General features: G+C 41.5%; 1 protein-coding gene across 17 annotated transcripts in view; it reads left to right on the top strand.

The window, feature by feature from the left end:
* The window catches only part of LOC121643850 (receptor-type tyrosine-protein phosphatase F), a 181,148-nt gene that overhangs the window by 107,093 nt on the left and 61,456 nt on the right, over nt 1–12,599 (top strand). For 11 of the 17 annotated variants that reach the window (XM_041991410.1, XM_041991424.1, XM_041991419.1 and 8 more), the window contains 5 exons: nt 5,236–5,505; nt 6,497–7,078; nt 7,266–7,399; nt 7,861–8,005; nt 11,731–12,036. In XM_041991410.1, the coding sequence (XP_041847344.1) occupies nt 5,236–5,505; nt 6,497–7,078; nt 7,266–7,399; nt 7,861–8,005; nt 11,731–12,036 (1,437 nt within the window). The remainder of the gene's footprint in view (nt 1–5,235; nt 5,506–6,496; nt 7,079–7,265; nt 7,400–7,860; nt 8,006–11,730; nt 12,037–12,599) is intronic. The other 6 variants (XM_041991425.1, XM_041991426.1, XM_041991423.1 and 3 more) reach the window with 1 other exon arrangement.

Genomic DNA, 12,599 nt, shown 5'->3' with positions numbered 1-12,599 from the left:
CTGGAGGCCCTGCTATAGTCTGTAACACCACCCAGGTAGCTGTCAGCCCACTGGCCCTAATATCAACTTTTTTCCACCAGCCTCACCACACCAGTGGAGAGATAGAAATCAAACCAACCGTAACCTTTTTAAAGTGTACTTGACTGGAATGAAGAACAAAGGCTCCAGCCATGTTTTCTCTCTGTCTTTGTTACCATTGCAAAGGCAAGGAGACAAGACCCGAGGCTAAGCTATCTCTTCACAGCTAGATTGGGTTTAAAACATGAGCAGCTCAAGACAAGTGGCCTCTGACATGTTTGTCTGATTTTCCTCTTTTAGCTGACTCATAACAAGTTACAGAAACAAACAGGTCATTGTTTATTATGTGTTGCAAAAATGTTTGTGGATTCCTCTTCTACAATAATAAAATTACACTTGATTACAATGATTTTGAATGCAATGTGATGTAGAAAATACATCAGTGATGAAATTAACTGTTTCAATTATCTCTTTTTTAATTATAAAAATGCATCACTTAATTAAATTCAGTGCCTTCTAAAAGCGACATCCTCCCTGGGTAGAGCAGTAATTTTAGTCTTGAAGAGCCCAATAAATTTGGGGCTATTTGAAGATGACAAATGAAAGGAACATCATGGGAAAAGCTGGGGAATTCTTCACCAACCACACACACCTGTCATGCTTCAATGTACTTGTTATGGATTAGTGTTTTTGCATCTACAAATGTGTTTTGTTTCTTTTTTTTTATTTCCCACTCTTGATCTAATTCCTGTTTGCAGATACACAAACATGCTGCCAGCACCACCATTACCACCCTTGTCTTGACATTTTAGAGCCACCAGAGAGTGATGTCCTTATATTTCTGTGTGGGTTGGGGGAAGATGAGGGTAAAGCAGGAGGAGGTGGTTTTGTGGACTGGATGGGGGGGCTGCTCATGGATTGTTTTTCCTTTCCACCATCTGGGTATCTAATAACTGTATGTCTTTCCACTTGTCATCCATTAAGACTGCGGCCGTGTTTGTAGGTGTGGAACTGTGGGTCGCTCTCGGTGACCCTCTTTTAAAGGAGGACTCCATCAACGTGGGCAGAAGCACAAGCATGCTGTGATTGTGCATGAGCGCTCATTTGTCAAGTGCTTATCCCCACAACGGAGGAGGATGTCAGCTTCTGTCTGCTGGCACTCTTTCATATATCCATGTGACATGTCAATATGTCACTGAGGATAAAGTGCTGCAGCTGGGCTTTTTTATATCAAAATATCTTCATGCTGTTTTATGTGTGTATGTCTGCGCATCAAGGAGGGAAACTTGCAAAATGATCATTTCAGCTCAGATCTATAAAGAGGACAATTTAGGACAGTCAGGGATTGTTTATGATTTTTAGAAATTCATAAATATATGCAGTTTAAAAAAGGAGATCATCAATCAAACTAAATGTTTATATTAGAAACAATACATGATGAAGTGGGGAAATAAGATAAGGACAGGTTTAAACCTTTATTAAAAGTTTGTTTCTCTCCTTGCTGTGATATCTAAGCATTACTTTGCCTTTCTACGCCATGTCACTAACCTCCACTGTGTCTGCAACAACATCTGTCTGTTTCACTGTCTTCCTCTTCACTTTCTGTCTTTTCATCCCATTGCTCACCTCCATCAAATCACTTCACCCGCAAACAGATCAGCGTGAAGGTTGGTCATTTTCACTTTCTGTCCCTTCCCTTCCATTTAGAAAAGCCTTTTTTTTCCTGTATTGTAGGTGTGGTCATTCACCACCTCCACCTTGTCTGGTGAAGACACTGAGATCCAACCCATAGAGACAAATATATAATTAATAGCTCTCCCTAATCCTTCGCAGTGTAATAAGTGTTGTCTACTTGTTTGCATGGATCCCTGAATAGTTCTTGCATGCCCTCTCATGCCACTCCCCCAAACGCTGTTTCGATTAGTCTTGCCAAAACATATAAAAGAGGCCCAAAGCACCTAGCTTAAGCCATTATTTGATCCCTGTTGTGTTCGGTTTGCTGTGAATTTTTACTCACTCCGCCCTTATTGTTCCTGTTAACTGCATCCACCAAAGAAAACAACCTGTAGATGCTTTCACCCTGAGACTTTCCGTCGGCCTCTGTTGGCCTATCAGAGGTGTGTGATGGATTACTTCAGGTGGCAACCGGATTTGTCAGGTGTTTAAGCAGCAACATCTCTGCTCTCCCACTGAGGAACATGGGTATCAGAGCCGACAAAGCTGTTCTCAGGAGATTATGTCTGGTTTACCACCATGGACAGCTTCAACCAGAGACGAGGGAATGTGATAGGCACTCATTGGCCTAATGAGATGACAAAACATCCACCAGTATCCGAGTGATGTTGCTTAAGGCCCTGCAGGGTAAATAAAAAGGATCTGATCTGGTTCTTTTTAAAAAATTACATGCTGTTAAGATAGAGCAGATGACACACTTAAGTTACAGTCTTACACATAATCATTAACACGTTTATAAAAGAGATTTTATGATTTTTGGTCCTTGGTCCTCTACATAAGAATCTGACTGAACTCAGTTAATGAATTTTGGCAATCACTTTGTTCATGGCAGGAGGAATTCTTTGGAAATGATCACTCAAATGGATGTTGTGCAAGTGGATTATGTACCAGTTGCACAACTCTGCCACGCAAAGAGCTGACCTGTAGAATATTTAAGAATGAGCTGGCGGAGTGCTGACAGGGCGATGATCGGCCATCATGGCAGCCCTGTGCTGCTGCCAGGAAGCCCTGGAGCCTGCTGATTCTGTGCCAGTTTTTGCCAGATATTGATTGACTGAACAGGTTCTTCTATCCTTGGGCACTTTGTCAAGGCAGTTAAATTTATAGGTATCCAGCAAGCAGGCGGGCGGAGTGGAGACAGGGCTTATTTTGTGGTTTTGATAGAGTCCCAGAGCCCATCTCTCCAAGCCGCTCTCGACAGGAGAGAGGCTCCGGGGGAATCGATAACAATTACCTGCCCTCTAGTCATTTTGTTCCACAGCACCTCTCCAAACTTAACCGCACGCCATGAATTATTCAGAACATTAAGTGTTCAATATACACAGCCCCCATTGACAGACTGCTCTTAGCACTGTTAAGTCTATGGAATCATGAAAGAATAACAGCTACTTTGAGCCTAAAGGTTTATATTTGGGCTTTCTTTCTGGCTGGTCTTTTTCATACGCATATGTTGTGAAAAATAACTCCACTTGAAGAATGTTTGACTTGTATGAGAAGACACAGGTGGCCACCAACGTGAGTGCAAAATGTTTCTGAAAGTACTCATGGGAAGTGTGCTGTTCAGTTAATTATGTGAGAGAACTGGGCAAAGTTCTTCCTGTATCCCTTCTCCTCCGAGTGTACTCAGACTTCCTATCCCATTCAATATCTTTCCTCAGTTCCTGTGCATGCTTTGCTTGAGAATGACACCCCTGTCCTGTTCCCAAGGTGCTAAGACTTCTCACCCTGTCCACTCTTTACATGCAAAAATCACCCATGTCCTTAGAAACCTCAAGAGATCAGATGGTTGTAGTTTTCTCCCTAACATTTAATGTAAATGTGTATGTAATGAATGTATGTTTTTCTTTAGCATGAATGTCCTGTGGTGTAGCTGTGTTGGAAACCTATTTGAAAACATATTACCATTATTACTGGACAATCATCTTTGCTCTACCCAAATGCTTGCCTGACCTTTTTCCCGCTCCTAGTCTTATCTCTGAAATTGTGTAAAAGAAATTCACAAGGCCAAATTCCAAAAAACATGAGTTGTTTTTCGAAGCTCAGACTTGGAATATTAATTATTTTTGATACTCAGCCAAGTAGACTCAGCCCACATGAGTGTGTTGATTAAAACGGCAGAAAGTCTACACGCAGCACCTCCGTTATTATGGGAAAATTCTGATGAATGTGAACCTGGTCCCCCTTATTATAGCGCGGTCCAGAGAACCAGCCTTTTCCTGACTGGAATCTCAAAAGGTGCTTTTGTGTTTTTCCATTTCACCACATAATGAGGGGAATAACAAGCATGGCTGTAACGACGTTCCGGTTCAAATTAGATCGGGGGAAGGGAGGGTAAAGGGGGTGGTAAAGGGAGACTCATATTTGAAAATCCATTTTCATGTAGATCGGTGCATAAGAGCAATTACAGTCAAGAGCTTTTTTTCATTCATTCATTTATTCATTCGTTTATCTATTTATTTATTTATTTATTTACTTATTTTTCAGAGAGACACAGATATGTTGGAATGCATTGGGGGGAAAAGGCAGCAGGAATTCTACAAAGATGTTTTTTGCTGTGGTGTCTTGAAGATATACAAACAGCTGCAATAGAATAGAAATAATGGGTCCCTCAGTGGGGAGCTAAATGCTTGGTTTGGCTTTGGATAAAGAAGTCAGAGCTACACCATCTTAGGTTTAAAGCATGCTTTGGCAACCTCTTATAAATTTAACAGGTGTCTCGGTGATGGATCCTCATACGGTGATGTCAGGTTCCCTTTACTACGTCAAAAGGATAACTTTGTTGGCAAAAATTTACTAGAAATGTGTAAACATGGAAAGCACTTACTCTGTATTCTCATATAAGCAGAAAACAAATCACATGTAAATGTTGCCTGCCTGTTTATTCCAGACTGGCTTTTCAATATGGCATGGAGCCTCTGAATTGGTGTTTGCCTTGTCCCAGGCGACGTCAACGGGCCCTTCTTGTCTCCATGGGAACCCCTTTTTAATGTCAACCTATCTGCATATCAGAACTACACAAAGAGTGAGAGAGACAGAGAGGGAGAAAAGCAGGCTGAGCAGAAGGAACCAGAAAGAGAGGGAGCGGGAGGAGAAATCAAACAATGGCATCTCCACAGGGTCCCTCAGTGATGCAACTCTCACCACCATTTGACACTTTGACAAAGAAGGTCCACACATAGTCTCCAGCAAAAACTGGGCTATTTTTGCAGGCAAGGAAATAAAACACCCCCTCAAAGATTTCTTGTGAATTTCCTCAACCACTTTGGGACAGTCCATTTATTCCTTTGTACCCATCTGTATATTTGGACAAAAGCAATCAGCCCTTCATATAGTTTTATTAGCTTTTCTGAGTTAGCTTTTATCCTTGCACTTTGTCATGGAGAAAGACCATTCAGGAAATAACAAAAAAGAAGGCATCAAATTCACCTCATACATCCTACCTGTTGACTCTTTTTTTCCCCCTTCTTCACTTGATCCTATCAGTACGAAGAGTCCCACCAAGATTTTCCATTCCACCCACCAACCAAGAAGTGATGCCAGGCGGTAGCGTCAACTTGACCTGCGTGGCAGTGGGCTCGCCAATGCCCTATGTCAAGTGGATGATGGGTGGGAAGGATCTGACCCAGGAGGAAGAAATGCCAATGGGACGCAACGTGCTGGAAGTTACTAACATCCGTGAATCAGCCAACTACACCTGCATAGGCATGTCTTCTCTTGGCATAATAGAAGCGACAGCTCAGGTTACTGTGAAAGGTAAGTGTCATTCTTCTCTAAATGTTCGGAGTCGGTTTTCTGTCTACTGCTGATGTGAATGCTTGGATTTATTTAGAAAATATGAAATATTTTAAAGCTGAATTATCTACCTTTAAATGGCCCCTGGAATATTTTTTGTTTTAACCTTTTTATTCAAGCTTTTAGATCAAATACACAGTATACCAGACAGACAGACATACACACAGAGACAAAAATAAGAACACAACCAGGGGGTGGATCATCAGCTTTCTTAGTTTTTGTCTAATGATGCAAAAGAGGCTTCCAAATCTCCTAATATCCTCCAAATATCTTTGTAACCCAGTGTTTATTGATACCTAGAGATATAAATAAGAGGTTGTCATGGTTTGTGGTCTTGCTGTCAATGCATTGATGCCGTGGCTTGTCTATTTTTGTCTGCCTGTTTCTAAATCCAACTGTGTACATGACTTTGAGTCCATGTCGTCTACCTATCACAGCCTCTTGTATCAGTATTTGTCTCTATTGATTTCACTTTCTACTCAGCTGATCAATACACAAAATGTCACAGTCATTAGAGGGACCACGGCAACACAGACCTCCTTCCCTTAGGAAGCCTTGATGCGAACCCTCTTGTTTTTTTTGTTTTGTTTTGCTTTTTTGCATTTGTTAGAATACAAACCACTTTTGCAATTTTCTGTACTGTCAGTAACAGTCAGACCAGTTATTAAACACAAAATTGGGTTTTCAGTCTTGGCTTTTGTTTCATTTTGGTATAATTGTCGCTGACAGTTCTGCAAGGATAAGTTAATGAAAAAGTTACAAAATGTAAAATTACATGATGTGTCACATCTTTTCTCCATTTGAGTTTTTCTCTGTTTACTCTATTTTTTTTTTTGTCTAGATTTTGAGAGTTGTTGTCCAGAAGTGTCAAATGTCCAATTTTCCACAAATTACCTAAAAAGCTAAGCTGAAATAAGCTCAAATGTGTTGCTTCTCTGTTTTTCTTCCTCAGCCTTACCAAAGCCCCCCACCTCAGTAACTGTGACTGAGACCACAGCTACCAGTGTGACTCTTACATGGGATTCGGGGAACCCTGACCAGGTATCCTACTATATGATCCAATACAGAGCCAAGTCCTCAGACAACGGCTACCAAGAAGTGGAGCGTGTGGCTACCACACGATACAGCATCGGTGGACTCAGTCCGTACTCTGAGTATGAGTTTCGCGTCATGGCTGTCAACAACATTGGCCGCGGGCCTCCCAGCGACCCCGTGGAGACCCGTACCGGTGAACAAGCCCCCTCCTCACCGCCTCTGCACGTTCAAGCACGCATGCTGAGTGCCAGCACAATGCTCGTCCAGTGGGCACCACCAGATGAGCCCAACGGGCAAATTAGGGGTTACCGGGTCTACTACAGCACTGACATGACGGCTCCACTTAGCGCCTGGCAGAAGCACAACACAGACGATAGCAGCCTGACAACCATCTCAGGGCTGATTCCTGATACCACCTACAGCCTCAGGGTGCTGGGCTTCACCTCTGTGGGTGACGGGCCACCCTCTGACATCCTGCAAGTCAAAACACAGCAGGGAGGTGAGCAGCCAGCCACTGTGTGTGGCTCTAAGGGTTGTTCATGTGTGTAAAAATCAGGAATGTATTGCTAGCTGAAGGAATGTTAATCTGATTTCTGTATTGTAATGTGGGGAACATTTAACATGAAGAATCCTCATTTTGTTCCTTCTATTCCTCAACTTGTGCCATCTCACCTGTCTCATGCCAGTGCCTGCCCAGCCGTCTAGCTTTGAGGCTGAAGCTGAGCTGGACACACGCATCGTACTAACTTGGCTGTGGCCAGTACAGGACCCCATCACCAAGTATGAGCTGCAGTACTGGGAGGCTGGCTCAGATAACAAGGTTAGAATACCAACAACAAGTTATAACTAATTTATGGCCAGAGAGTCTCTCCTACACTGAGTTTGTCTCATCTTTGACTGCAAAAGCATAGACGAATGAATCTTCCTCTTTATGATGCAATTTCACCGAGTGAGAGGTGTCAGCTGAGGCTGTATTATTGTAGTAATGCAGTCACGTCCCCAGCTGACGAGAGGAATCTACTGTAGACACACACAGACAGTTGTTGGATTCTGCTGAGGCCATTCATTCAACTCTGTTGAACCACAGCACCAGTTGAGGGCAAATTGTTTTTGGAACAAGCTGCTCTCACATTTGGCTCCAAGCTCTTCTTTGCTGCATGTACGACTGGGAGGATTTTAGTGGAAGATTAAATAATATTGTCACAAAAAAACACATGAGTAGATTTGTGCATCTGAGTCTGTTTTTATTCATTTCTTTCGTTCCAATTCTAAACCCTCCAGATACATGTGACATTCAACCCAGCGGGCTCCTACGCTGTGGATGGTTTAAAGCCTGACACCTTGTACCATTTCTCCCTGGCTGCTCGCTCTGAAATGGGTTTAGGTGTCTACACCCAGCCCATCGAGGCCCGTACCGCTCAGTCCAGTAAGTACACCATTTCTGTCCCCCACGCTGTCTCTCTCTCGCCTGCTTTATCTGCTTGTTATTCACTAACCAATGATTTCAAAAAGTTCCCTGCAGCCGGCTGAAGCAGGTTTAGGTTGTTCTGTTCAGTGAGTGAGGCAAAAGATGAGTTTTATAGAGTTAAATCAGAGAGTGCAAGCAACTGAAATGTCAAGTCAATTTCAGCACAACATAAAGTGCTGACAGTGCAGCCATCCTGGTCAGTTTCTCGTCTCCCCCCTGTCACCAACACTAACCCTCCTGTCCGTCTATCTGAGGGCAGGCCCCGTGTCAAAGGTACGTTTAATGTGTCTTGTTCCCCCATCTGTGTGTTGTGTTTGTTGTTTCGCCTCATGTTATTATGTGCTTTTAGAGTGCCAGAACTCAAATGTCACATCAGTCTCTTATTTTCCCCTTTTTTTTTGCCATGGTGGTACAATACCTGCACCACATCCTCCAGGGAGCTTATGTGTCTTGCACAAAAACGTCTGAATAATCCACTTAAATTTTAACTGTAACTGTACCGATACTTTGAATTTAAGTGTACTCAGATGAGGTGAATCTTACAAACTGATACCATGAAGTTGAATAAAAAGAAGTCTTGTTAGTCTGTTTTAGTTTGAACAGTAGAAACAGTCCATTCATGGTTGCAAAGAAGTGTCAGAGTCTTGTTCACTCACAAAGGATTGTTGGTTGAGCGCAGACACTGGCTTGCAGAGAGCATGATACCTGACAGTAGACATGTTTAATTTTGGAATGTGATTGAAATGCAATGAATAATTAGAGGTAATTATGGAATTGTGGATTATTAGTGGCATCGGATTTGCATTCATTCACACTAGTATGCGCATTTAGACCTAACTTCCAGTAGTTTTTGCTGTATACGTCTGACTGTCAAGTTTCTCTATAACACTAGCAGGTTTAGTGTGAAGTACAGCAGTGGTCGTTGCATTTTATGTATTGTAATAGTTTAGCCTGTCAGTGTCTGTGTAGTAAGTAACAGGATCACATGGCTCTAAACAAAGAAAGTGAACATGCACATATTTAAATACAAAATGTTTCATTGGGACAGTTAGCATGAAGCTAAGCTAAGTGCAGAACACTTTTAATTGAGGGCATTAGTGATGATGAGTCTGTGTCTGTGCATCCTATCAGCTGGAGACACAAAATGTATTAAAGTATTTTTCAAAGATTTTCAAAAAGATTTTATGTATTAGTAGGATATGCAAAAGCAAGGGCCTTGGGAAGGTATTGAGGTAAACAAACGGTGGGTAAGCGTGACATTTACTTGTGCTGTTGCTTGTGAGAGTAAGAGCAATGAACACAACTGAGCTGTATTTATATTTTCCTGCTGTGTATAGTCTCTGCCGCTCTGCAAAGGGCTTGACAAAGCTGCATGATGCCTGACCTAAAATTGAATGGGAAAATATATATACCGTATGAGACAATTGTTAAGCTTGCTACATATCATTAAGCCAAGGAGCAGTCTGAGTAGTTTCAGATTTTTTACAATAGAACACAAGGTTAAAAAAAAAAGATTCAACCATCCACTCCTTGTTATGGATCCTGATCTGATCGGCCATTTTTTTATACATTCCAATACCACATCTCTTTCTCTTGAACTATAATTTTAAGACGATATTATATTTTATTTACTCTCACAGCTGGAAAATTACCAAGTTGTATCAGCAAGAGGAGAGCAAACAGCTGTGTAAAAATGTCATAAAAAGTAAATTTGATGAACAAACAAGAAACATTAACAATATCAAGAATAAACAGTGGACACTATGAATCATGTAAACCAACATTGTTCACCGAGACTAATTGTAAGAACACTCGTGTTGCTAGCATGAATGTCTGTTTTACTGGATGGTAAAAACCTACCTTGACTATAAGTTTTCCAACAGACTGTAAAATTCAGCTTTTTCCTCGACAGGCAGTGGTTGATTCAGGAGGACTTTTCTCTTTGGTTGTTAATAATGCAACACAACTTCCACCCCTATTTACCTCACACAAAACAAGTTTGCTCTGTTTATACACTAAAATATCCAAAAAGAAGGACACACTGAGCTTGTTCTGCTCACTATTTTGCAGACAAACCGTCTTTTCTTTGGCAGTGAATTCACAGTGGAAACTGCAAGTCTTAAAATATGAAAAACAGAATAAGCCTTATTCAGTCAGCAGTAACATCAGTTTTTAAAGTATATGAGGATCATTCTGCAAATCATCAGAACTTTTTTTTTATTTTTATTCTGTATGGCACCTTTTTTTCCCAATATATATGGTGTTGTGGAGTCTCTGTAGGTTTCTGTCCACTCTCTCAGGCATCAGGCACCACCTCACATTTCTTTTTATCAAGCCCTTTGCAGCGTAAATGTGGAGTTTTCTATTTTGGCATTTGTTTGTTACATTCATATCTGAACTCACTGTTCATTGCTCTGCTCATTAAAACAATCCATTTCATGTGCATGCTTTAAAAAGCACACCTTGTTTTCAGTTTCCTTTTCTCTCGGTTCATTTCATTCTCTTTTAAATATGTCCTTTTTGTGTAGAGTCAAACACTTTTCTGATTAAGTTAGGTGCATGGGATATGTAAATTCTGTGGTAGATATTTTCAATTTTGCTTTTGTTTTCCATTTTAAAATTGTTGGGTCTATTTTTTTTACCTCTAGACTTGAGAGTTTTAAGATATTTATACTGCAGCTGCAGCAAATAATTGCATCTCTATTTCAGTAGTCATTAAGTGTACTCACAGATATTCAGCTCCGTAGACATGCTGTTTACACACATTACAGCATACTTAAATATTACAGCATGATGTGGTCATTATAACATTATGTGTAGAAATTAAATTAAAGAATAATTTTGAGTCAGTAGTTTTAACACAAAACTGTATAGCTGGTTACAGAGTGGCATGTTGTGTGTATTAAATCTAAGCATTTAAGATTTACTTTCCATCTGTTGAGGAAAATGGTGTTTTTAATGGTAGAGGCTTCAAACCAGATGCTGACGGGCGGCTGGAATATTTTTAGGAGTTATTGATCATAAAATTAAGGCTGTGTATGTAATTGTCCCATCTCAGCTGCAGCCAAGCACCATAACGAAGCCCAGAGCTTCTGCATCAGTGTGTTAACACCAGTCAACACTGTCAAGCACTTGTTCACAAGCTCACACGTCTGTGGCCAGTTTATTGCTCCCTCTGCTTACAGCAAGAGGCAGCACAGAGGGCAGTTAGGGACAAATTATGTCTTCATAAAAACACTGCCTTGTAAAAATTTGGCACATCTTATATTCTGTCCACCTTACTCTGCAGTTTCATGGCCTTATGCATAGAAGTAGTGACAAACACAGCTTCAGCAGTGGTCTGGTAATGTGTTTTTTCATCCAAACTCTCAGTCTGGAGGTAACATCCTTTTTCATATGGAAGCTTTTTTTTTATTCGATGTAGAAAAAAAAAATCACATTCAATCTCCCAATTTTGTATTAGTTTTTTGGCAGGCTGAGCATGCCCATAATAGTCATAATAATTGAAATTTACAAAAAAAAATACATGTGTATTGTCATAAATATTGACTGCAGTGCAAAAAGCTTCCTTTTTTTCCATGTTTTTATTTGCATTTGAGTTGTTTTTTTTTTTGTTTGTTTGTTTGTTTGCTTGATCCGTTCCCTTCCTTCGTGTGGTTTTGCTCCCCTCCCTCCCCCTGCAGCCCCATCCGCACCCCCTCAGGAGGTACATGTGATCAGCCTCAGCTCCACCAGCCTCAAGGTGAGTTGGGTGGCACCGCCTGCCGATAGCCGCCACGGCGCCATTGTGCGCTACACGGTCAGCTACCAGGCCCTAACTGGAGAGGACACGGAGCGGCACGATGAGGGTGACATCGGGGCGGATACCACCAGCTATGTGCTGGAAGGCCTGGAGAAGTGGACAGAGTATCAGGTGTGGGTGAGGGCCCACACTGATGTGGGCCCAGGCCCTGAGAGTCACCCAGTGAGGATGAGAACCAAAGAAGATGGTAGGTCCACGTCTCCCTTGAAGCAGAACCCTCTCAGACTCACTCAACATCTGTTGCTTGCAACAGACTGTCTCTATTTTCTTTCACCATTTTCCACTTCTACAGCTCAATTTTCTTTGTCTTACTGACAAATTATGAGAAAATGAGGTGGCAGTATTTGGCTAATTGGGATCACCGTCTCTCTCTTTTGTTCTTCCTTCCATTTAGTCCTTTGTAGTTAATACTTTACATCTATGGCAGGTTAAGGCTTCAGATCTGTGTCACTTTCCTGTGCTTCCACTGTGTGAATGCTTTCATCTTTTTCTGGTGTAGGGAACGGAAGTGGAGCAGATCTACCCTCTTCTTTCACTCTTTCCTTCTCTTTCACTCATTCCTCGTTTTGTTTGCAGTGTGATGGAGGGCGGCTTCTCCTAAGAGAGAGTCGTCTATAATTAATGTGTTTGAAGTTTGCTGCAACACAGCTAATTTCATACAGGAATTAAGGGCATTACAGACATGACTAGACTGCATGCTGTAGTGTACCGGGTGTTCTGGGGACACAGCAGTCTTAGAACATCTGAAGT

Source organism: Melanotaenia boesemani, chromosome 8 (genome assembly GCF_017639745.1).
Source record: "Melanotaenia boesemani isolate fMelBoe1 chromosome 8, fMelBoe1.pri, whole genome shotgun sequence".
In the NCBI taxonomy this organism is placed as follows: domain Eukaryota; kingdom Metazoa; phylum Chordata; class Actinopteri; order Atheriniformes; family Melanotaeniidae; genus Melanotaenia; species Melanotaenia boesemani.
This window is presented reverse-complemented; position numbering and strand designations above follow the sequence as displayed.